The 26,776-nt window shown below is 38.5% G+C and overlaps 1 protein-coding gene across 1 annotated transcript in view; it reads left to right on the top strand.

Moving 5' to 3' along the window:
• The window catches only part of LOC119796023 (dynein heavy chain 9, axonemal-like), a 236,756-nt gene that overhangs the window by 88,757 nt on the left and 121,223 nt on the right, over positions 1-26,776 (top strand). Inside the window, exons 40-48 of the mRNA XM_038304321.1 lie at positions 385-493; positions 1,545-1,692; positions 4,166-4,340; positions 5,168-5,341; positions 8,470-8,677; positions 8,913-9,078; positions 13,882-13,984; positions 17,760-17,999; positions 26,536-26,697. Coding sequence (XP_038160249.1) covers positions 385-493; positions 1,545-1,692; positions 4,166-4,340; positions 5,168-5,341; positions 8,470-8,677; positions 8,913-9,078; positions 13,882-13,984; positions 17,760-17,999; positions 26,536-26,697 — 1,485 coding nt within the window. The remainder of the gene's footprint in view (positions 1-384; positions 494-1,544; positions 1,693-4,165; positions 4,341-5,167; positions 5,342-8,469; positions 8,678-8,912; positions 9,079-13,881; positions 13,985-17,759; positions 18,000-26,535; positions 26,698-26,776) is intronic.

The raw sequence follows: 26,776 nt of genomic DNA, 5'->3' as shown, positions 1-26,776 counted from the left end.
ATTTGACAGAGACAGTGTACATTAATAAGCATTCCTGCAAATGCACCAGAATGATCTGTTGTCCCTGAACAGATCTTAAAATGTTCTACTTAAAAAAAAAAACACACAGTAAACATTTTACAATGGAGAATACAAATGGAAAAAGAAATGAAAACAGCTATAACTCTTGAAAACTGGTTTAAAAATACAGAATAAATGTTCGCTGGACTACAGATTAATATATATATATATATATATATATATATATATATATATATATATACACACATATACATACATACATAAACACATATATATACATAAGCAGTGATCAAGTGTGTGAACAGATACAGCTGCTTTCACTGAATTAATGTGTTATAAAACTAACTATTCTCTTTCTGTTAGGTTCTGACTCTGGCCAGTAATGAGCGTATCCCTCTAAACCCCAGCATGAGGCTGGTGTTTGAGATTAGCCACCTTCGCACTGCTACTCCTGCTACTGTGTCTAGAGCAGGTACAACAACTCACTAACTTATTTCCATGCTTCCTTTTTTTTTTACTTCCTTGGTTAAGTTTTTTTTTTATGTCTGTTAATCTTTTAAAATCCTAAATCGAGGTGTATTTTTTTAAGTACATGTTGACAGGAATGAGACCAATAGGAATATAGAAAGCCTGCTCTCCCATTAGATTACACTGTCCTTCAACTTAAGTGTATTTTGTTTGAATGTTCACATTTGACATTTGACCACAGATTCTAGTCATTACTTGGGGACTGAAAAGAAAAAAAAAGAACTTTAGCATTCATGCACACTTATGGTTTTCTTATCTAGATAAGTAATTTTTTCTTAAAATAAGTGCATTTGTTCTTGGATTGAGGAATTAAAAGAGACACATTGCCAATGGAACAGGACAATTTACACTTAAAACAAGAACACGATTGCATTTTCTTATTTCAAGTGCATCTTATCTAATTATATTATTTTAAGAATAAATATATTAATTTTGTTGGCATATCATCTCATTTACCTACTCAAATTAAGGGTAAATACACTTAATTTAAGATTTTTTTTAATTTATTTCTAGATCCTTTTTCCACCAGCACATTTAAATCTTTTTTTTTTGTTGTTCAGATCAATCTGCAGTGTCTCAACACCTGTGAGAAACTTTTTTTGATTTACACACAAAAGCAAAACGGCTTCTAATGTGAGAATCTTCCTCGACACAATTGTTGTTTCCCCTTATGGCTTTTGCTCAAAATTGGTCCACTTGTTGTAATTGTCTAACAAATTACCAGGTGTCATTTGTGAGACAATTTTTGCAGGTGTGAGGGTTTTGTAAAAGAAAAGAGTTGGACTCAAGGGAATTGGAGTAAAGATTTTGAATATTTTTTTTCAATAAAAAAAAAGAAATGTGCCGTTTTTTTCCCACTCATTTTTGTTGATCTGTTATATATTAGTATTTAACTTGAATGCCGCATTGATACATTTGGAAGGCACTGTATGTTTGCTTGTATGCTTTTAACACAACCTGTGGTAAAGTGGAATGCTGGTCCCTTCTCTACCAAGGTATTCTGTACATAAACCCAACAGACCTCGGTTGGAGCCCACAGGTGTCCAGCTGGATCGATAGAAGGAAAGTCCAGTCTGAGAAAGCAAACCTGACCATCCTCTTTGACAAGTATCTTCCTTCCTGTTTGGATGCTCTCAAATCAAGGTAACTAGTTGTTTTTTTTTGTTGTTTCTTTACTGGGATGGGAAGTGCTGACCATATTCTGTTGAGTTCCTGTGTGGAGTGGGCATGTTGAAGGGGGGGGATAAACAGGGAGTGACTCAGAAGAACTGGATGTGATCCTACATTCGGTACAAGGACCATTTGCTTCCTCTGACACCATCATCATTGCTGCTGGAGCAAACAACAGGAAGCAGGGGAGTGATGAATGTATTGTGCTCACAACAATTTCTAAATATGCACCACAGCTCATATATTTGTCATCTGGTGTTTCGGAAGTACGTGATTGAAATTGTTAGTTCACATAACCCTTTGTCCATTCTGTGATTTCTGTAAGCCAAAAACAAAAATCTGTGACACATTAGGAAACAGTTCTGGTAAAAAAATTATTTATTGCCAAAGTTGGTATGATTGGCTAAATGATTGGATTTAATTGTGTTATAAATAATTTTCTGTTGCAATGCTTTTATAAAATACAAATTGGATGCAGAGAATTAAAACAAAATTTGTTTGTTTTTTTTAGATTCACTTAAATCTTGAATAAGATGTGTGTTACGTTGTTAATGTAAAGGCCAAATAGTTTTTGTCTTTGTGATCGCAAATTGACTCTATATATATATTATCTATCAGGCATATTGCATTTGTTTTAAAGCTCCTATTTTACCTACAGTATCTATTATCAGAGGAAAAGCAAAGATTTTCAGTGAAAATCTAACCAGAGAAGTATTCCAGCTTTAAAAGTCTCTTGGAGCTATTTGTAAAAACCTGTAAATTCTATTCATCAATTTAAACCACAATAACAAAGAACAAGTTTTTTTTAGCCTGAATAAAAAGTATAAATAGTCATAATCAGGTGAAAGGGGAACTGTTTTAATGATGATGAATAATGTAGCTTAGACTCCAGCCTGCTATACACTGGACGTTTTACCAGTATCACCGTCTGAGTGGAAGCAAATTTCACATCATCATGGGCTGAGAGTGTCATCATGTGTTAGGGTGTTGTGCGCGCTTTGGTGGCGCAGTGATTAGCACACACGACCCATGTATGGAAACCTTAATTCTCGAAAGAGTTCAAATCCGACCTGTGGTCCTATCCCACATGTCTCTTCCTGTCTCTTATACCCCCTTTCCTGTCAGCAGACTGACCTTAAAAACTAGCGGTTGATTAGACTTTTTTTATATATTCCTCTCTGCAATTTTTTTCCACTAATTGAAATGTCTTTAAATAGACATTAGCATGAATTCATCACACTGTAGTAAACAGATAAGTGGAGGCAGAAGATGTCTTTCTGTCATCAATGCACACATTCAGTGACACACAGAAGCTCTTTCAAGCTGGGCACCATTTCATTCACAACACCTGTCCCATCAACCAGGAATCAGAATCAGAGATACTTGAATAATCTCAGGGAGAAATTACTTTAGTTACATTACTCCATCTGTAATAGATTGCTTGATATACAGTAACACTATTCATACAATATATATAATGAAGGGGGTCCCCGCTCCATCTGGCCATCAGTTTGGGGGTCCTTGGCCTCGAAAACGTTGAAGACCCCTGTGTTAGGGTGTTAGCTATTTTTTGCCACAATCACAAAAAAAGCTCAAGAGTGAAAGTGATGTTATTAAACCACAACAAGCTATAACTGGTGTCCAGTATGGTAGTGGTAGCTTCATGCTAGGGAGCTAATTTTGTCCAAGAGAGCAAAAAACCCATAAACTACCAACAATGACACGTTCAGGGACAAAGATGGAAGAGCCCAGCAAACTAGGCAATGCTCAATGTTTCATTCCCTCAAATTTAAATGAATTTTGCTGCTGGATATTATATTTTAAAGTACTTTACTTCTAAGGGTTTTTGATGCGTTGTGGTGAAATTGACACCATATAGCTTTAAAGCCAAAACAAACACACAGTTTCAACTGTGAAGCAATGCACCTTTTACTGCTAGTGGCAATAGAGCATTGCTGAAGGCTTAGAGAACACTGAGGGGGCAACATCCAAACATATCAACAACTACAAATACAAACTGTTTTCAAAATGGGGATTATTTGTTAAAGCCATGCACATGGCAGATTTGATATATTTGATTCAGGATTTTTCAATTCTAACCATATGATTTTGTCTTATTTTCAGGAAAAAAAATATTAAAAAAGTTTCTTAAAGGCTTCAAAGAGAATGTGTTGGAGCTCATCTCCATAAGTGACATTTGACCAAATATTAGTCAGTGTGCATGCATGTCATACAACTAATTGCATCTGTTTGTAGCATCCTCATTCTACCCTAGAAATGATCATACTAAAGATGTTCCATGTAAACCTTACAGTAGTTTTATGTATATGTGCATATTACATTCACCTATTTGTCCTTCACTGTGTGAACAGTAGAGCATTTCTCCCCTGCCTGAGGACCAGATCAAGAGTTTAGATTTTGATTTAATATTTCTGTCTTTGGTCAGGTTCAAGACAATCATCCCTATCCCTGAGCAAAGTGTGGTACAGATGCTGTGCTACCTGCTGGAGTGTCTTCTGACTCCAGAAAACACGCCAGCGGACTCTCCCAAGGATCTATATGAGCTCTACTTTGTCTTTGCTGCGATCTGGGCCTTCGGGGGAGCCTTGTTCCTGGACCAGGTACTTTGTGACCTCTGGACATGTGAAATGCTTACTAAGTAGTTGCACAAGCTAAAAGAAAAGAAATAGGGGTGATAGCCAAAGTGTCTTTTCTTTTTTTTATCCTTCATAATGCAAAAATGTTTCCTGGATTATTATTTAAGCCCTGATGGCTCCTATGGAACTTGACATTGTGTCTATTTATACAAAGTCATTTGAATGTTATTTTCTTTTGAAGCAATAATATTTTTTCTCATAAAGGCAGAGATCTCCATCTAAAAATGAAAATGGACTGCATTCCCATTCTGAAACACACACAGGCTGGCTGAATCTCAATCAGCAGGAGAGCTGTGGCAAGCAGTTGCTTAGCAATCCAGTTAGTTCAGTACAGTAAGCGCGTCCATCTAAGTTATGGGATAAAACTGCTTTCCCCTTGGTACAAATGTACTCCACTTTATTTTCCCATCACAGATGCATTTAAATGCTAAGTGGTTTTATTGACTGGAGAGGCAGTGGTGAATGGAGGAGACAGGTATCAAGGGTTGGGAAGAAGGAGAGGAAGGCGGGGAACTGCTAGCCAGGAGGTGATGGGACTTCTTCACTGCCTGAATCACATGGATGGATAGATAGGTCTGCCATCTCTCATTTTGTTCCCTTCAGCTGCTGTAACTCATCTGTGTGTTGCAGCCCTTTATTTGTCCTTTGGTTTGTATTCACACCAGTGTAAATCAAACGCACAGATCCATAGCTGCTGTATGGAGGAGAAAAAGAAGAGAGGAAGTCATTTTACAATATTGAACGCTTGCCTACCCTCTGTGCCTCTGTGTGTGTGCTCTGTGTGAAAGCAGCTGGTGGACTACAGAGTGGAATTCAGCAAGTGGTGGGTTGCTGAGTTCAAAACCATCAAGTTCCCATCGCAGGGTACCGTGTTCGATTACTACATCGACCCGGAGAGCAAGAAGTTCGAACCGTGGTCCAAAATTGTCCCCAAGTTTGAGATGGATCCAGATATACCTCTTCAGGTAAGCCTCAACCAAGGCAGCTCTGGGCATACACTGACTGTCATCATTCCTCCCAGGTTATCTGGAGAATTCTTAGTCGTCAGGAAGTCATATTCAAATGTCAAATCATTCTGGCTTAAACATGTACATAGATATACTCTTTATCAGACTACATTTTCCCAAAAGTTAGAAAATTTTCAGTTTAAAAAAAAATCCTGTCTTAAAATCTGGGTTTTTTGTTTTCGTTATCTTATGCAGGTCAGTTAGTTATACTTCAGCCTGAACACCTAAATTTGGCCAATCATATATCAACGGTCATCTTCAAATCAAATTTTTTCGGTCATAGCATCTTGATTCATATGTCGCAGCTAATATATGCAACGGTTGTAATAAGAAATAAGAATAATTTACTTTACCATTCAGTTCCGTCCCAGTGTTCACGGGGATGGACGTTTGTGTCTTCAGTAGGCGTAGAGCTAACAAAACTGGCAGCGTTGTGCAGAGGAGACTCATCCACAACCTCCGACACAAATCTTTGCTCGTCTTGCATGTTTCCGCTGTCCATAGCGTTCCTTGACAGTGTCGTTGCTAAGTGCTAATTGGTTCCAATGTAATTTCCCATTGGGAACCTACTAGCACTAAGTTGCTAACTGGTTAACAAGATGCTTCTCAGACACCGGCCACAATCAAACTTGCTTGCGAACCTTCCGCCACAACAATCCTGCTCCCTTGATAATCTACCAATCACCTTCCCTTTATTCACTCGTGTATAATCGGGCACCACTCGGGAGAATTCGGAACTGCAACTGTTGGAACAGCAGCTTCCCTACGACTTTAATAGTTTTATTATCTATCTTAAGCTTTTATCCAGACTGCTGCGATAAGAGCCCTGAATTTCACTCATGGTTCTTTTGCCAAAGAGGCAGGAACACAATTACCCCATTTACACTACCCTTGAAAAACCGTACCGAGACCGGTCTAAGCTCAGCAACTGAGATAACTTATCGTGTGTAAATGGAAAGCAAACTGAACCGAGCTAACTGCAGACCAGTTCCAGAGGTGGGCTCGGCTCGGTTTTTCCTTGGCTCGGTTTTTCCCTGGCTAGGTTCCCTGATAACAAGAGCGCATGAGCAGAACGCTTCCTCTCCGTCTGGCTATACATCCCGATTCACACTCCATTCCAGTAGTTGACGGTAATGCCCCTCCGGAAGTTGTTTGCCAACCAACACAAAAAAGAAGAAAAACAACTATAACTATAAATTTACTTTCTCAAGTAAATCCACGAAAGGTTGCCGTCTTTCCTGACCGTCTGCAAACACCGAAGTACAGCAATAATAATCAAGCATAACTTTCTGAATGTGACGGGTGCCAATATTTTGATTTGCTTGATTCCCTCCTTCGTCTTCTTCTTCTTGTGTTTTATGGCGGTTGGCAAACAACATTTGGTGCATTACCGCCACCAACTGCTTGATTTCCTCCTTCAATACTGGCAGTAATACCGCAGATTGTCACTAGGAGGCGAGGAGTCAAGGAACCGAGATTGCGTGATGTGTAAACGATCAGTTAACCAAGCCTGGCCTGGTTAACTGATCCGAGCTTGGACCGGTCTCAGCATGGATCGGTTTTTCAAGGGTAGGGTAAATGTCCTGTTTATCCTTCCACACCCGCGTTGGGAAAGTTAATTTAAAAAGAGAATAGTTATAGTTAATAGTTACTCCTCCAAAAAAGTAGCAACTCAGTTCTTGCTAACTGAAAGTAACTCAGTAATAGCCAAAATAACTATGCAGTTACTGTTTTATGATTTGGTGTCAAAGAAATTGGACAACGTTTTTTTTTTTTTATTGGAATTTTAAATACAACTACAGGTTCAGTTATGGAATATAAGGTGGTTGTTATTAATTGATACATTAACCAATACATTTAAATGTTTAGACATCTGAAAACATTGAAAACTAATCTGCAATGTTTTGATGTGTAAAGTTTGACAAGTGAGTTGTTAAAATTATGTAGATATGTTGATAACTCTTGTTTTAAGTAAAAGAAAAATAAGATGTTTTTGGCTTTATTTTCGTGCACATTGACTGCTTTCAGTTGGCTCTAAAATAGATATGAAGAGGGAAAACTAATGAAATTTAACCAAAAGTAGTCCTTATTTATACACCTTAAGTAACAAATTACTAATCTGTTTAAAGAATAGCAATGATGAACGTGTTACTGCCTTAGTTACAGAGTTAGCTACTGGAAAAAGTAACGTAGTTACTATAATGCATTACTTTATAATGCATTAGTACCAACACTAATAGCTGTTATATGTGGTTTGCCCACTGACCCTGCCACCAAAAAATGCAACTCATGCTAATACAACCACAAACTTTAGTGCATTTTACAGAACTTTATATGATAGATCTGCTCCAACTAGTGCACAATTGTACATGGAGAGAAAATAAAACAATTTTATCAGTTGAGCTGGAGGGAACATTTACAGAGACAGAAAAATGTTCAGGGCAGAATTTTATTCATGCAGTATAAGAATGTGGTGATTACTGAAAGAAAGGTACAAGAATTAAGGCAAGAATTGAATAAATCACTTTGTTCAAATTAGACAAAATTTGGAGAAGGATAAAAAATATCAAACAAAACTCTTTATTTATATATTCTATTTTGCCAAAAAGAAAGTGCAAATTTCCAGTGTCTAGCTGTGCAAATCTTAGAGACATGCCCCGAAAACTTGCCATTGGAATCTTTGCCAATGGCTCGTCCAAATTTACACATCAACAGAATCGGTATTTTTAAATGTTACTGTTTTGATGTGAAACCCTAGACTGTGCAAAACATAAAAATAATGACGAAAAACACCTTATTTGCATGTTCCCTCTAATGTTTGTACCCTGATGGCTAACCACCTCTTTGTCCTTTACATTGTTTTTTTTTTTACCTTTTTTATTATCCCTTTAACATCTACAGTCAAGTCATTGCCCCTTTACTTTAATGTGCTCTATAAAAAAAAAAAAAAAATGCAAATAGTAACATAAGCAACATTAATCATTTTCTGTTTATTGCATCCAGATTGGTAGCTTTGAGCCCCAAGCTTAGCTTTTCTGGAAAATATTTTTTTATGTTTCCTAAATGTTTCTGCACCCTCTGTACAGGCTTGTCTGGTTCACACCACAGAGACAGTTCGCGTTCGTTACTTCATGGACCGCCTCCTGGAGCATCGAAGACCTGTCATGCTGGTCGGGAATGCTGGCACTGGGAAGTCTGTTCTAGTTGCGGATAAACTTGGATCAATGGATGCGGGGAAATACGTGATCAGAAACGTCCCCTTTAACTATTACACCACATCTGCTATGCTGCAAGGTAAGGAAATTGGAATTTTGTCCATACCTACATCAGGCCTACACTCTGGTTTCCAAGTAGTTCTAATGATAAAATTGCAATAAAAAAATAATTCAATTAATCTTTTCAACATAATTAACACCTGTCTAAAGTTTGCACGGTTTAATGTGTGTGAATCATTTTGAGAAGCCATAAAATATAAAGCTGAAAGATAAAAAGAGAAGGGCAGTCTGTGAAGTTTTGATCTCCCACGCAGCTGTGCTGGAAAAGCCCCTAGAGAGAAAAGCGGGGCGCAACTATGGCCCTCCTGGCAACCGAAGAATGATCTACTTCATAGATGACATGAATATGCCGGAGGTGGATGCATATGGCACGGTGCAACCCCACACACTCATCCGCCAACACATGGACTACAACCATTGGTAAGACTAAGTTATTTTGCATTTAGATTAGCAATCCATCATTTGCATAGGAAAGCTGTATTACACAACCGTGCTGTTTGAAATAGACATATTTAACCTTGTAAATGTCATGTTTACCATCCGTTAATTGTAGGGCTTTAAATATCAAGAGAAAAAGGAACAAAGTCTTTTTGAGATTTAAGAATTAATGATGAATTTGTTTTTTGAGGTTTGTAGAAATTGATTTGTCCACGACTTTTTAAAGGGGTGATAGAATGATTATATAGGGTAATTGGTGCTGGTTCTTAAGATCTCTTAATAGGGTGTGTAACATTGGTCAGCATATTTGCTATTCTATGAGCCCTAATGCAAGCCTGGTTAAAATCCCTAGAATGAAACGACAGGTTTTCTTCCTTTTATGGTATGCTCATGAATATTTAGATGAGCTGTATGCTGATTGGTTGGTTTACAACAAGCAAAGCTGCTGAGCGATGACGCATCATGGCAACAAGCAGTCACTCACTGAAACATCGAGATTGTTGATATGGTAGGGTGAGCAGGTACGTCCTCTTTTTCCCAGACGTGCTTTTCGTACCTAAAAAAATGTCTGGGGCAAATTTCAAATTCATCCGGGATTTTGGTCGACTACAGTGCAGCACGTAGTTGAAACACAGAGCACTCGAACCGAACCATTAACTCCGGGGCTGGTCCGGAAACCCTGGCGGATGGGGGCACCCAACCCTGTGACGGTATGTTGCCCCCCGCCTGTCTTACCATGCTATGGTAGCACGGGGCCGCCGGTGTCCCGGCTAACATTACCGAGTTGGGTTCAGTCAATCCGTCCCCCACTGGCTCCCTGCCCCATCTGCCAGGGTTTCCGGACCAGCACCGCAGTTGATAGCTTGGTTCGAGTGCCCAGTGCGGTCCAGTCAGCTGCCCAGCTAAAATGCTTAGAGCAGGGGTCTTCAAAGTTTTCAAGGCCAAGGACCCCCAAACTGATGGCGAGATGGAGCGTGTCACCCCCTAATTATATATATTTTATGAAATTGTGTTATATCAAGCTGGTCCTTTAGTCATTGTATTACAGATGGAGTAATATAATGAAAGTAATTTCTCCCTGGGATTATTAAAGTATTTCTGATTCTGAATCCTGGTTGATGGGACAAGTGTTGTGAATGAAACGGTGCCCAGCTTGAAAGAGCTCCTGTGTGTCGCTGAATGTGTTCATGATGTCTGAAAGACATCTTCTGCCTCCATTTATCTGTTTACTACAGTGTGTTAAAATCATGTTAATGTGTTTTTAAAGACATTTCAATTAGTGGAAAAAATTGCAGGGGGATGTAAAAAAATTTGTACCTTCGTGGACCCCCTGTTGATGACCTCTGGCTTAGAGCAAATGAACAGCTGGGCATCAAACTTTGCTGGGATCTTCTGACAGACAAACATAATCCATGCCTGTCGAGTCTTTGAATCCTTGGGAAGACTGTGAAAATGTTATCCTTTCTCCGTGAAGCCTGGAACACTGCATTTATATCCATGGTTCTGGCTCATTTTCAATATTAATCTGCCTGCTTTGTAATTCTTGTAGAATTTAACCCAACTGTAGGCTAAACAGCTAAACTGGTGTCTTTCATCTACCTCTATGCATGTTCTTGGGCCAGTGAACCAGTCGGCTGGTCTGTATGTACATTTCGGGGAGAGACAAAAGTACAGGCCAGAACCAAATAAGGCAACATCCCCGAGTTGACATCAGTTTGGGGCTTCGTTTGGATTCGCCCGTTTTATGTTGGAAGTTTAGAATTGTGAGATTTGAAGAGAAAAGAGGTGATGATGGGGTTTGAACTTCTCTGTACGTCCATTTCACCCACTGAACTATCGTTGTTTGTCTATGACAATGTAAACTCGGTTTTGCATTCTACGACCTCTTTAATTTCAAGTCCTACTGTATGATTTGGGAAAAGTTTCAACTTTTAATCATACGGCCTCACATGTTAAGCTTGAGTTTATGATCTACTCAAAGATTGCAAGATGCTTAGTTCACATGGTGGTGAAAAAAGCGTGACTCAGCATGCCTACACCACCTTGCATGCCAACTTACTTTCTCTTTATTCTTTTCTGAACTGTCCTGTTATAAGCTTTAAAATTTCACAAGCTTAGCTGAGGCCTGAGGCCTTTCTTTTATCAGCGATATAAGTATTTACAGGAATATAGTCCACAAAAGTTGCTGCTATAAAATGATTGCAGATATCTTTCGCTTAAAGTTATGTATACTTCCGACCACGGAACTACTTAAAGTGCTGTTTTAATAGAGGTGATCCCACTTTCCAGGTATAATTTATTTACAGTAGGTCTTTCTGGTCTTCAATAAATGATTAAACTGATGAGAATTTGAGTCATGAATAACACTACATTTAGCCATAGGAAGAGTGCTGCCGTGTTTAGGAAAAAATAATTTTGAATCCACTAAAGTACACCGAGTGTTGTTAGACAAGAAAACTATTAGGCCATAAGTGAGCACATCACAACGATGCACTCAAAACCATATTCGGCAAATCGTGTTCTTGTTGCACGCTTGACCACTCCTACGTGGTCTTATCTGACATGCTAGATTAAGTTTTTATTTATTTATTTATTTATTTTGCAGTAACTACCTTATTTTGATAGCAGCAACCTTTTGTCATTAATTTGGTGTTGAGCATTGATTTTGGTCTCTATGCTGATTTAGGTTGTCTTGAGTACATCATTACCAAACATGTTCACAAACCAAGCTTTATACTGTAATCTCTAATCCAAGAAAATATTCTGCCGCATAAGTAGGTGGCTGTTGATCGGTGGAGAAAGCAATCACCTAATTATGTTATACATATTATATTTATATATAATTTATATCATTTTTCTGAGGTCCATATTTGTGTGACCATGTTTTTCAATAATCTTTTTGCTGCTGTAAACAACAGAATTTCCCCATTTTGGGTCAATAAAGGGATTTTCTATTCTATGCTATTTGGTTCCAGTTTCCTGTCTTGTTACATATCAGTATGTTAGTATTCACATCAGGGTTCCAGTCTGTGGAATCCTTAAAAGTTTGGGAATTTGACAAAAGCAAATAAATAAATTTACCTTGAAAGTCCTTAAATGTTTTTCGATGTCTTAACTTTTATCCGCGGGTTGGGGTTCGACTGCTGTGAGTGGGTTATTCTTGTTTAAACGATCCAATCAGCCAATCAGCATATTTAACATAAGGGAAACACAGATGCATCCCTCTTCTGATGGGTTTAACAATCACTTTTACTCAGTCATGAAGTCTGCGCCTAATGGCCAGAAAAGCAGATTTCAGGATGCATGGCTAGCTAAAGACCACTATGCTGAGTGGTTGTCAAAGGACTCAAAATGAACAGTGTAGCAGGTGCAGAGCCACAAAGTAAAGAGAATGAGCTGTATTGTCCAGCCTTGCTGCATGAGTTCATCGCAAAAATACACTTTTCAACCTGGAAGCATGTAGCTTATGTATTTGTTCAACTTCAAAACATTTTGTTAAAATCATAAATAATTCAATATTAATTCAATTCAGTTTATTTATATAGTGGAAATGCACAACACATGTCATGTCAATTAAAGCACTTTGCAGAGACAATTCAGCTAGATCATACAGTCAAATTAATTAAAAGTGTTCTATTTAAGGAAAACTAGTTGATTGCATCGACTTATTGGCTCGAGAGCAATCCCTCACACCAAGCATGCTTGTAGCGACAGTGGAGAGAAAATCTCCCTTTCAACAGGAAGAAACCTCCAGCAGAACCAGACTGTGTGAGTGGCCATCTGCCGAGGCCGACTGGGGTTTAAGGTGACAGAAGCAGACATACAGAAAGTAGCAGAGAAACAAACGACTAGTGTCAACCATCCCCATAGGAGGCCCCGTCCAGGAAACACATAGCCAGGCAGACAAGCTCTGAGCCAGCTCCCATGTCAGAGCATGAAAGAGAACACAGTTAGCCACAGTCAGAGAAACAGGACTACACTGGAAAACAGGCCAAGCTCCAACATCCACAAAAAAGGCATTAATGGCAGCATAAAATCAGTATATAAGTTTATTTGTCACTAACTGTAAAACTCTGATGACATTATAAAGTCAGATCCCTCAAAGACAGGTCACGTCTGACCTCCTGCAGGTTAATGTACCCTACTGCTCCTACTACTCTTCGTAACCTTCACTAACTAGTTTAGCCTTGAGATGTTTAGATGTGTATTGCTGTTACAATTCTCGCTTTATTGTTTGACTGATTTTCATGATAAAGATGAGTACCACTAAAGATATTCATACAAATAATTATATTTGAAAAGAAGTTGTTCTAAGCCTAAGCTGCTATTAAGCAGGTCTTTAGTGTTTGTAAATTACCCTCCTTATAAAATTCAGGAAGCAGTCTGCCTTTATTACCATATGCTGCAACTTTTATGAGTGTCAAAAGTTATATGTAGAAAGCAGGACTGTGTGATTCCCCGTAAAAAGGATTTTGTTGCTCATCTCTCTGACACAGTGAGGCTATTATGAACATGGTTCCACTGCGTCAGACACCGGCCGACTGGATTAGACACGGTCAGCCCATTAGAGATATGCTTGGAGGACTTCAAGTATGAAATTGAGAGGAAGGAGGTTTCTTGGAAGATGCGCCAGCTTAAGAGGAAGCTAAGGTGTCCATGTCGGGGGGAGAAAAAGTACAGGGGAGAATTCTGTGCGAATGTTAGCTGATGTTGGTGGTTATGTGCAGGCAGAGAAGATGAATAATGATTTTTTTTTTTCTTTTTTCCGCTGCGTGTGATCTGCAGGTATGACCGTAATAAGCTGCTTTTGAAAGAAATACACAACGTTCAATATGTTTCCTGCATGAACCCCACGGCTGGCAGCTTCACCATTAATCCCAGGCTCCAGGTAGGCAAAAACATTCAGGCCATTTTCCCATGATATACCATAGGTTATGTGATACACTGGCATGGTTACATATGCTTCATTTTACCTTGCAAACTATAATAGGCAGAATAAAAATCGAAGCTACAGAAAAAAAAAAAATATATATATATATATAAATACCAATCTTACTGTATGGTTAATCTTTCAGCCTCAAGCTAAGCTCACCCCGCAGAAATACATCACAATGTTTTCTAACTGAAAAGGAGTCTATCAGCAAACTATTTTAAACAACACAACTGTTTTTTTTTTTTTCTATAAACCCTTTATGCTCTTTAGTCAGTTTATTAAAAAGCTCTTTAACACAGATTCCAACAAACTGATCAACTTTAGATTCAGGTGAAAAAGGACTGGGTCGTCATCCATCAGGATTTCGCCTGAAGCTAATACTCAGAATGCCAGGAAGATGAACAATCACACTTCAAACATTGATTTTTTTTGTATTTTTGTTTTAAAAACAATTCATTTTAAACATGGCTTGAAAGTGTTGAGATGTTTTAAGAATTTAAAAGCCAAAAAACAAAAGATTTTGATGCGATTCCTCTGTTAGAGGCATGGCACAGGACACTGTAAAGAGAGGAACGTGTTGTATATGTGAAGAATAGTAGGAGATGTTCAAATGGAGATGTGTGACAGAAGACACTGCAAATATTCCAGTGGGCCTTGCTTCTTACTGATAGTGTCACACATCAAGGTAACTTTGCCTCACCCAAATGGAAAAAAGGGAGGTTGGTTTGTAAAGGTTACAAAGCAGGCAGCAGGCTGGGAGCAAAGCAGAGGCTCACATGTGGAATGTTTTAGTGCGGACACCTTGGCAGCTATTCTTCTCAGAATACAGACAGAAGGATGGTTTTTACCCTTTGCAAGAACAAAATAACATCCTCTGTGGACTCAGGTGGGGTGTGTATTTAACAGCTGTTGAGGGAAAAGATAAATGTCTTCCCTTCCTGTATTATTGCACCATCAGCCAAAAACCATTAGTTAGTATCAGAGCAGCACAACTGTAAGAACCGTTTAGCTGCCAATTATTTACTTAAAGCATTGGCAGAGAGACAGTGGACACATATTTAAAATGCTCTAATATAAACATAAACTTATCACAGCACTATCCTGGCAGCAGACTGATGTCCAAACTCCTTTTGGCTTGAATATTTCTTGCCTTTGTAAGATGACTAAGGCATCACACCTTTTTAAGATTTAAATATTAAATGTAAAGAGATTAGGATTAAGAGAAACTGTTGTTCTTGTTTATTATTCTGGGAGGGGCTAAAACGAAATTTCCAAAGCCTTTTAAGTTCATTTACAATGAAAAAGATCACAAATAATAGGAAATTACTACTGCATGCCACTGCTTACTTGGGTTAGCAATGTGACATCTAAATACTAGTGCTGTCAAAATTATCGCGTTATTAACGCGTTAACGCGAGGCCATTTTAACGGCGATAATTTTAACGTGAGATTAACGCTATGTGGTTTTTTTATGGTACAATTTTCCAAGTACATCCCGCTGCAGCCTGCAGGAAGGCGGGGCTATTTTCCCCCAGTCTATGCATTTTCCATAGGCTTCAAGAGCGGAGCTCCTCAAGGGAAAAAGACGCTCATACACTGGGTGACGCTAGTGCCTTTTCTTTAAGCCCCTGAGGTGAAATGGAATCTGCTACGGCACTCTTGCTGTCTGTACGCCACAGGTCAGTATGGCGTGTGTGTGTGTGTGTGTGTGTGTGTGTGTGTGGGTGTGTGTGTGTGTGTGTGTTCTCATTTTTCACTTTCTAGAGCATAGACTACCTCCATCTAGTGATGTCGGTCTATTGATTTTGATGTATTGATTGAAAATTGTTCATTATTACCTTGGTTAATTGACATCTAATGTTAACTCTACTTGCTTGTCTTTGTTCAAAAGACTGTATTAACTGTAAAGACTCTTTTACATCAGCCTGTTTTCAGGGCCTTTTTTTTGGCTACATATTTGTTAATTTTTGCTACATGCCTCCCCATCTTCTTGCCATATGTTTCTATGGGATAAATCAGTGTCTGTGACCTGTTCTCATTTAAAAAAAAGAACATTGGCACAAACCTAGCCTGTATGTATTTTTTTGTATGTCATCAAGAGTATTTAAATGATTTTCAATCAGGAAAAAAATGTGCCATTAAAATGCGATTAATCGCGAGTTAACTTAGGCATTGATGCGATTAATCGCGATTAAAAAAATTTAATCGATTGACAGCACTACTAAATACATTTCTGCAAATGGTTGAGCAGGATGGTGGAAGGGGAATGATTTGAGCTTTTGCTTTTTGCAGCATCATGCAGCATGACCTTTGTAAACCAAAGCCTTCCAAAGGAATAATTCTATAAAATTCACAAAACACAAAATAAATAATGTATATATATAATACATTTTATATGTCATTATTTGTGCTTGGGCATTTCTAAACAATAAGGCAATTTCTCATGATCCTGCGTCAGTTATCTAAAGAGATCAGACATTTGATTATTATAAAGTGTTAGGTGAGGCCATATGTTTTACAATCAAACCTGGGTCTGCTGAATAACAGTAATATAAATAGCAGTGTCTCAAATTCCCTTCAAAATAATGAGAGATGATAATGTTAGAGAGGAATCAACTATTTTAAGTGATATCTGCCAAAGGGTATAAAGCTAATGTTGTGATGTTTTCTTTTTTTTTTTTTTTCCCCAAGACTTATTTGTATGATTTTTTATAATATAAACAATTTTTTTTTTAAATCTATGTTTTGGTCTAAATTCTGTTTCAAACTAGTGAAGAAAATATTTTTATTCAGGGGCTAGCTGTCAGGGTTGGGTTGAGGTTTTAGGGACGCGAATGCAGAGGTGAGGAGGCAGTGGAGAGTTCTTAGATATATTTAATTAACAAAATGAGGCAAAAATCCAGAAACCAAAGCACACAATACATGGACCAGACAACTTCATGGGAAAAACTCACATGGGGAACAAAGAAAAGATGAGGAATCAGCCCTGAGGAACTGTACAGAGAGAGTATATATGGGAGACAGAACAAAGACTGGACTAATGAGCTGATTGGGAGCAGGTGTGAACAGAGGATTCTAGAAGGAGCTAGGGAAAAGGAAACCAGCACAAGAGGGCAACAGAGGGTAATTAAGAAATATTTAAAAACTCAAATATATCCAGAAAACCCCACAAAATAGGAATTAAACCAATAAAACTAGAAAACAAGGAAAAACAAGGATCAAAGTGAAACTGGAAACTCAAAAGAAAACTTAAACAGAACCAAGACTGACACTAATTAATAAAATCTCACACTTTTCTTTTACTGGATTGTGATCTATTGAGGTAAGAAGCTCTTAAATTAAATAAATAGTATTAATGAGTTTACTGAAAAAAAAAAAAAAAAATCACACACATCAGCTTGTATAACCACTCTGACATAAGATAAGCCTTAAACATTTACCTTCAGGGCAGTAGAACATATTTTGGACTTAAAGGGGTTTTAAATTCTGTTTTTGTCAATAGAGTCAAATGTGATGCTGCAGGGAATTTATAAAATACAGCTGAAGTCACAAACTCTGCTGCCAGATGGTGTTGGATCTAATAACAAATTAATTAGCAGTTTCCTTCCACAGATCACTCAAGTACATTTGATGAAGGACACTCATACAAAAATAATTTTTTTAGCATTACCATCATTAGTATGGAACAGCAAGTTATCTCGGGTTGTTTACTCTTTATTTCTCTCCATAGCGGCACTTCTGCATCTTTGCCCTGTCCTCTCCCGGAGCAGAGGCCCTTAGCACCATCTACAGCTCCATCCTGTCTCAGCACCTGAGTGGAGAGGGCTTTAACTCCGCCCTGCAGAGGAGCAGCTCTGCCCTGGTCCAGTTGGCCCTGGTTCTGCATCAACGCGTCTGCTCTGCCTTCCTCCCCACAGCGGTCAAGTTCCACTACATCTTTAACCTGCGGGACCTCTCCAACATATTTCAGGTGACACTTTTATGGACCAAATAGATCAGGAAAGAGTGACCTCAGGTTAATCTTCTCTTGAGCAGAAGTCAAAAGCTGCCCTCCGAAAGTTTGGCTCTTTTTCCCCGACACCACCCACACCTCTGTTTCAAAGAAGGGCATACATATTTTACCTCTATTCTCTTCTCCTGCAGTTCTGCTTTGCTGGGCTTCTGTCACTAATTTCTCACTAAATGATTATTGATTTAAGAGGCTGCACTGAACGCTGGATATAATTCTGAAATAAGTGGAACGGAGAATACAATAGATTTGCTTTTCCATGGGTACATAAATGTATTTAAATGAATAATATCAGAGTGTTAATGCTATCAAGGGAGAGGCTTTGGGGGCAATATTTCTGTCAAAATCCTCCACGGTTTTAATGGAGGGCAGGCTCTTTCATTTAACACTCTCTGTTGTATAATTAACGCTTTGAGCCACTCTGCTATAGGAAGTTAATTTTTCATTATTCTTTCTAGGAGTTTATGGATTGAGGACACAGCGCACTGTTTTCATTATACAGTTATATAGGTGTAATGTTATGCTAATAAAATTGTATACATTTTTTTCCTTTTCATTCCCAGAAGGATAACATATGTGTATTTGTATGTGCCTGGTAATTTTCACAAGTTAATATTTAGTTCAATTGTGATTGTGATCCTGAGGTTAAGCCAATGTAGCATGAATATTTTCAGTGCAAAGAAATTCTCAGTGCAAACAAATTCTCAAATAAGAGATATATCTACTTAACAGCTGATAAGAATGGTGAATTATGGGTTGGTGTTGCTACAACTTTGAGATAATCTGTCTCTGCAGGTTACACATTAATCTAAAGTCAAATATGTATAGTGATCTCGTCCTCTGCCTACCCAAGATTGTGCAAATGTGAAATCGCTTATGCATTTCCCACCAGGGATTTGTTTTGATTTAGCTTTTTTTGGTCAGATTTTGATGTCGAAACCATGACATGCAGAATTTGATGGAACCACAAATTCTTCTTTTAGCCATTCCTAAATGATGATACTTTTTTTTTTACCTCTGGCTGAATCACTCTGGCTATGCACACGACAATGATCAGAAACAAACAAGTAGGTCCACCTTTCAACACCTCAAACTTTTGGCTCAACCTCATCAATTCAGGGCTTAAATTTAATAAAGATACTGGATATGTACTCGAATAGGCTGCTAAGGTTTCAAAATCATTCACCCATTCATTTGCTCTTACTTAGTCCTTCTTAGAGTAATAGTGGGGCTGATGCCTATCTCCGGCAGCCTGAGGGTGAGATGCGGGGCACACCCTGGACAGGTCGCCAGTCTGTCGCAGGCAAATGCAGAGACACACAACCACGCACGCACACATTCCCATCTATGGACAACTTAAAGAACCCCTGCATGCGCGGGTAGAACATGCAAACTCCATGCAGAAAGAACCCTGGCCAGGAATCAAAACCAGAATCTTCTTGCTGCAATGCAACAGTGCTACCCGCTGCCCCACTGTGCACCCTTGTCTCAAAAAAAGTGATATAAAAGGTTTTTGCAAAGGTATAACTCATGAGGTTGAAAATGCTCGTACCTTTACACACAGAACCAGGTTGATTTAGACATCTATCTTTCCACACTAAATAATCAGAAATTCTAGGTGGTAGAAGGCCGAAACATATAAAGATTTAGCAACCAACGAACTTAAAACTGCTAAGTTAAACAAGTTTGCCATGAAAGATAAATATTTTGAGGTGTTAACTCCATACTTAACAAAGGTAAATAGTTATAAGAGTAGCCAATGCCAAACAATAATCAGAAATGCCTCTTCTGGCCAAAAATGAAAAATACTCCTATTAGGCAAAAGAAAAAAAAAGAAAAAAAAAAAAGTACATTACACTACCTAAGTTCCCTGGAACAGGAGGAAACTTAAGTAAATGAAAATGTTAGAGAACCCGTACAAAACTTCCAATTCCAACAAAGTGGTCTAGAACATAACTGTATATAAAACCAAGGCTATCCACAGAATATTTGTCGCTCAACCAAAGTCAGAGATGCCCAAGAGGAAGGGGTGTGGCAGTGGATCAGTGAGGCTTTAATGAATCCACTGACAAGGAGAAAGTGAGTTCCTGTGTGCTTTAGGGATATTTCACCTGCAAAACAAACAGAAAAGAAAACTAAGGAGAGAGCCTCAGGAGGTCAGTGGCTGTAACACACCTAAGAGCTGCTTTGTTTGCATTTACCCAGTTATCTTTACTTGATACTGACATTTATAGTAACATTTATAGCATTTATTTTGGCAAACAGGCAAGAGGGGGAAATATTTTTAAGAAGCAGATATTGTTTTATCATGGCAAATACTTCTAAAGTTAATTATGTAATTTATCAAATATTTATTAAAGATTTTCCTGTTAACCAATCGCACAAATTTGTTGCAGAGTTGAAGCTTGTTGGCTTAAAAATAAAAGCCTCCTTCCTATTTGACAGCTCACGCCCCAAACACCTCAGGGCTTAGCTTCCAGGCCCTTGATCACACACATCACTGGCTTCAAACAGCTGGGAATTTACGTAAAGACTTTGAAGTCAGTGTTTGAATACACCATTCACATCACTTTGACAAAGTCTTTGTGGTCTCTTCAATTGGCCGAAACAGGTATTTGGCAACTGTGCTGAAGAAACAGTGCCAAAGCTGGCTGGTCCTTTCCTCCAATAGCTTTATAAGAGGGAGCTAAAAAAAAAGGGCTCTATGAGCTCGTTTGAAGTTTTTCTTCCTTACTTATTCAGGTCCTGGCTTTAACACCTCAGGACAGGTGGGAAGAGGTGAGTAGCGTCTTGACATGCATCTGCGCCTCTGTCATAATTCCCCAATCAGATCTACAGTCTTCCGCACTCACAGATGTAGGAAAGGGTTTGTTGTGACAGAACACTTGCTCTAATTCTGAGCGGGAGGCCTAATCGGTTGTCGGTCGGTATTTTCTAGCTGGACTTTATGAGATGTTTGCCTCAACTGAAATAATTGGAGGACTTTGTTTTTTATAGCTTTTGGAACTTGGGGATGTAGCCCAAAGAAAGTGCCTCATGTTGATAAACTCTAATGAGCTAAAAAGCTTGGCTCAAAGGCGCTGTAGAGAATGCAGCAGTCTGTGCAAAGGTGTTTTGTTAATATGACAAAAAGATGACAATTCAGTTGAGCATCAAGACTTCGTCTTCAGAGAATTGTTTTTCAAGTTTGCTTAAACCGTTTTTAGTTATGTGAAGGATTAAGTATGAGCTTTTCCCATATATATATATATATATATATATATATATATATATATATATATATATATATATATATATATATATATATATATATATATATATTTACTTTTTTTCAAAACTTATGTCCTTAGTGAATCCCCTTTTTTCTGTCATAATCTCTCTCTTTGAATCTCAACTCCCTTTGAGCTTTCCTGTTGATCAATAAGGCCAGTTTATAAGTGGGTTTGCTGAGAGTGAAGAACAGCAGCTAAATTCCTCTAACAGGCCAAAACAAACAGTTTGGAGTCCAACAGGGATTGTTGTCAAAGAGCTGTTTGCCACTGTTCGTTAACTGTAATGACCGACGGGCATATCCACTTGCCTGTCTACTCCGCGTCAACCTAAACGAGCTCCTTGAAGCTTGAGAGCTACGGAGGGGGAGGCGTAGGTTTGGGAGATGGATGGAGCAGATGGAGAAGAAAGAATCTGAAGAGAGTACATGAGGCTCGTGGTGCAGTGAGACCGCACCCAGACTGGACTGACTGCTCTATATGTCTGTATGATATTCAGTGGATAGTCAGCTGGGTGCATTTGTCAGTTGTTCGGGGCTCAGAGCAGCTGTCAGGAAGAGAGGAAAACCAGCCCATGGAAACAGACAGCGCTGTACAGAAGATACATGTCAACACCCAGAGCTCTAATCCCTCTCCTCTGAGTTGAATGAAGCAAGAAGATATTGAGGGAGGATTCTGAGAGACAGCCAAAATCATCTGGATAGAGGGGAAAAAGTTTCTCTTCTTGGTTTTGTGTGAGCATACTTTGCTATGTCTTTACTTGGCAAATAGCTAAAGTTAAAAGCATGTTCCTTAGAGTTACAGTGCTTCAAAAAAGCAAGCAAACTTCAAACAAACTTCATCTTATTGTATGGGGATCTTATTTGATACATTAACACAAATGAATGCATAACTAGAAAGTAAATAAAAGGGTTACATAGCTATGTTTTTTTTTTGTTCTCCATCATTAGAAGCTCCTACTGGAAAGCCCTCTAGGGGTGATACGTAGAGCTCCGCCTACAGGTTTGGTGGGAGACAGTTCAGTAGATATCAGTTTATAGCCTGGTATGGTTTATATATGCACATTTCCAGTTTTTAATAAAAACAATTGTGGGTGGCTTACAGTGAGATGTAGAAAATAGGGTAATTACAAAAGCAGTTACGAGGTCTGAGGAGGAGCTGCAGAGATCTGCTGGTCAGGTGGTAGAGTCTTAACCTGGGACAAGCCAGATTGATACTCTGTAGTTTACGTTTAATTCTACGCAGTATCAATCTTGTAAGTTTTTAACCAAACATGGCAGCAGTAGCAGCTTGATGCATCACTTTGTTGATTTGTTTTGCAATTAGCGAAGTTAAATGATAAATCAAACTCTTACCAAATCCGGTAGTGAACGTGCAAACATCTTTGCCAACCACAAAGGTGAAAATCATGTCCTTTTTTTTTCAAAGATGCAGCCATTTTTGTTTTGCTTCATTCTTCTGCCTCTGGATGACGTGTTGATGTCTTACACGTTACTGCATTTCATTGGTCTGAAGCATTTCTGTTTCTAGGCTAACATACAGTAGCAGCCATTCAAGATGGCCCATCCCAGTCAATCGCCAGCCAAATGGCAGCCCACATCCCTATAACTCCCAGCGAAATTCCCATAATTTATTATATTTTGTATGCCCATTTTTTCTATAATATTTTTACTGCTGTAAACGCCAGAATTTCCCCATTGTGGGACAATAGAGGGATTTTCTATTCTATTGTATTGTATTCTATTCTATTCTATTCTATTGTATTTTATTCTATTCTTTTCTATTTTTGGAGCAGTGGCACAATTTGCATAATCTGGGAATTAAAGCAATTCCAGTCCATAATTTTTCAAAAGCCATGTAGAGGAGACAGCAAACATTAAGAACAAGGTACCCTGGCCAGCTGAAACCAAAATGTAAGATTTTGGTCTACATCTCGGGCTACATGTATGGTCTAAAAGCTAACACTACACAATAGCAAAACTTGAACTGTTAATTATAATATATGGCCAAATGCTTTAATTTCTAAACACAAAATGCTACAACGGAGACACTTTTAAATTTTTGTCATTTTTTATAAGGTAAGTTGAAAAGGTTAAAACCCTCCTTCCATGATACAGTTTTGCTTTGCTTTGGGCTGTCACGTAAAAACCATAATGAAATACATAACAGCTTATGACAACAAAATGAAAAGGTTTACAGCATATAAATACTTTGGCAAGTCATTGTAGAGACCCATATGGCGTTTTGTTTTGCTCAGCTGTTCTTATGCAGGTTGTCATGATTGATTTCAATAGGCATTGAAATGAAGTAGAAAATGCAGATCTGGAAAGCTCAAAGATTCTTGACTTTCATAAGCCTAAAAAGTGTTGATTTAAATCGTTAGCACACACATCCATAGAACCCCCATCTGCACGATTACACAGTGGATTTAGCATCGAATTGTCATATTCAGCAGTATATGAAGGCAGATCAGGTTCAGCTGGCTTCACCCCTTGAGATGATTCTGTTGATGGGAAAAGATTCTGGGGCGAAAGACACAACACATCTGCTTGGTTCCATCTCCTGGGTGACGGTGCACAGAGGGGAAAAACTCTGTCTTGGACCTATTATAGGATGCACCGAGTACTGTGGTGAGTTCTGCCTGAATGCATCCTCCATGCCTCTGTGGGAAATCAGCCACGTCACACAGTCCTCCACCACAGACAGATTTATCATCAATCACCCACTAAACACTCGTCTGTTTATCAACGTGACTTGTTTTAAATAAGAAGACGGAACAGGGGGTGAGATCAGGGCTCGGAAACCAATCTGTTTTTATATACGTTGCTCTTGGTTGTTGTTCAGTCATCAGTCAGCTGGATCACCGTCTTAGTCCAAACTAAATCAGGATGGATCGTGCCCCTGTCGATTTTTTTCTCTCCTAAAGAGAAAACACTTCCATGTTCCTGTGAGATTTCTGTGACAGCAACTCAATGTTAACAGTTCCTGCTTGAATTAATAGGAGAAAGAAATCTTGATATTTCTGTTTGCATCATGAAAATTGTTCTGCCAGTATCAAATACTGATTATAAACAATGGTAACTCTGCATAATGGTTTATAGCAGGGGGCTAAACATTAAATTGTCTGATCTGCAGATAATCAATGAGAAAACCTGATAATTCAGCTGGAACTCAGGTGGAGTTTTAGGTTTATAATAAATGTGATGATGACTAGCAAAAAGGAAGTACAGTAGACAGCTGAACAGGCTGAGATGGCAAGCCAGATTAATAATGTGTAGTACTCAGCTTAAGTTCTTAAAATTATTGATCTGGAGCTGCTCCCTTCGAATCTGGGAAAAGAGGGACATTTGGGAGAACCTTCTGAGCTGATTGGGTAAAGCAACATCTAGTCTGATTTTAGCCAATCATGGTAACAAATGAAATACTGTAGCAGCAAAGGTAAAATAGTGGATTCCGACAAAAATAGATGTAATTGCAGCAGCTAGGCATAGGTTCTCCTGTGCTGCTGAAGTAATTCCAGAATAATGCAATCTTCCACATCCATCGCTACTCCTCCTCGCGTCACTGTCCACGTTCGTCTTCTCCATCCTGCACCATCAAAATACGGAGCCAACAATTTTCTGCTCCCTTCCAGTCTGGCCAGGTCAAGATCCACAATTGCAATGTAGGCTTTGCTTTGCGCAGGTGCCCTGGAGAGCAGCTGGGCAGGGTAGTAACGGAAAATGTGAGATTTCGGGGTATGGTAGCAATTCAATTCTGTCCAAGCCCTTATCCAGAAGTCTAATGAGGTAGCCATCTGGCCTTTATATATCGTTTATATCCATTCTTTCATCCAATTCAAACAGTTGCAGTGTGGCAATCCACACTGGATGCATGCAAGGCCCGTTCTTGCATCACCTCTTATCTTGAAATTTCTGGATCTGCATTATTTTGAGTTCCTGTCTGGCTCACTTGATTTTTTTAGAAAAACAATGCATTCAGCTCAATCATATTTAACAAATAAGCTTGATCTATGGGTCTGATTGAAAACAAAACTGGAAAGAAAAGGTTCTATTTATGATGGATCAATGGATGCATGGATGAAGCAGTCTGTGTGAATAAGGGTCATTCACAACCTTTAATAGATGAAAACCAAAACTTTTTTAATTACTCAACTGAAAGCACAGATATATTTACAAGAGAAATAAAAAAAACAACCTCAGATTCCAAAAGTAGGTATTCAACTATATATATATATATATATATATATATATATATATATATATATATATATATATATATATATATATATATATTACCATAGTCATAATATGTTTTAAATTCTACAAAGTGAATAAAACTGAAATGTAAATTATTTGTAAATAGATTTATGTCCTGGATCAACATCTATTCCTGTTATTAATATTATCAACAAGTTCAGTTTAATAAATCCTGCATCATCGTTCAAAAATATATAAAACTATAAAACTGAGATTGGTTTGGATTTCTGGATTTGACCTCATCATTTCCAGACCCTGAACATGCCTCCTCGTGTTCCATGGAACGAGGAGAGTCTTTGGCCTCAGAGCCCATGGCTGAAAATGAGGATGATCAACCAGCTGAAAAGCAGCAGAGCAGCAGAAACATTCTGAAAGATGCTGGAAGCTTGCAGCTCAGATAAAAAATCATATTAAATTACATTGTCCCCTTTTAAATATTAAATAGACTAAAGTTATTGGCTGCTCAGCTCACATGAAGTATGCTTTCTCAAAGCGTTGCAAAACAAATCACACTGAAACACAACAACATCATCAGGTTTTTAGAAATCAGAGCATTTATATGGTCAGATCTAAGTTTCTTCAAAAATCTGGGCAAAAGCTGGATGTGGAGCCTTTCAAAGAGCTCTCAGTCAGAGCTGACCCTTGTTTGAAAATACAACCTTTAAAGGAAGTCTTACTGTCTAATGTACATTCTTTTAATTTAAACGAGACATTTCTCCTTCCCACTGAACGTGGCCCCACATCACATGGAACAGCACTTCTCTAACAGTGGGATGGAGAAAAAAAAGTACTGTCATTATTTCTCTGAGTTTCCCTGTCACACCTGGTAACAACCTGCCCCCTCAGAGTATCTAGTGATTTACCCACAGTTTCTGTGCTCTATTTCCCTCCTTGTTCTGCTGGAAATGGGCTAAATCAGCCTCTGAAATAAAACCCGAAGCCTTATTTCTTTTCACTTTTTCTGCTTAGGGCATTCTCTTCTGTACCAGCCAGTGCATAAAAACCTCCAAGGACCTGCTGAAAATCTACTTGCATGAGTCGGATCGGGTCTACAGGGATAAACTGGTTGAGGAGCAGGACATCCATGCCTTTGATAAGCTACAGACGGACACAGTGAAAAAGTTCTATGAGGTGAGAATTTTTCTGAAGTTCAGCTGGGGTAGACGGGAGCAAGGAGAGAATCATTAGGCTGTCTGTATCTTGACTTAGG

Source organism: Cyprinodon tularosa, unplaced genomic scaffold (assembly GCF_016077235.1).
Source record: "Cyprinodon tularosa strain WSP-4 unplaced genomic scaffold, ASM1607723v1 ctg531, whole genome shotgun sequence".
NCBI lineage: Eukaryota > Metazoa > Chordata > Actinopteri > Cyprinodontiformes > Cyprinodontidae > Cyprinodon > Cyprinodon tularosa.
Note: the sequence above shows the minus strand (reverse complement) of the source record. Positions and strands in the feature narration are given on the sequence as shown.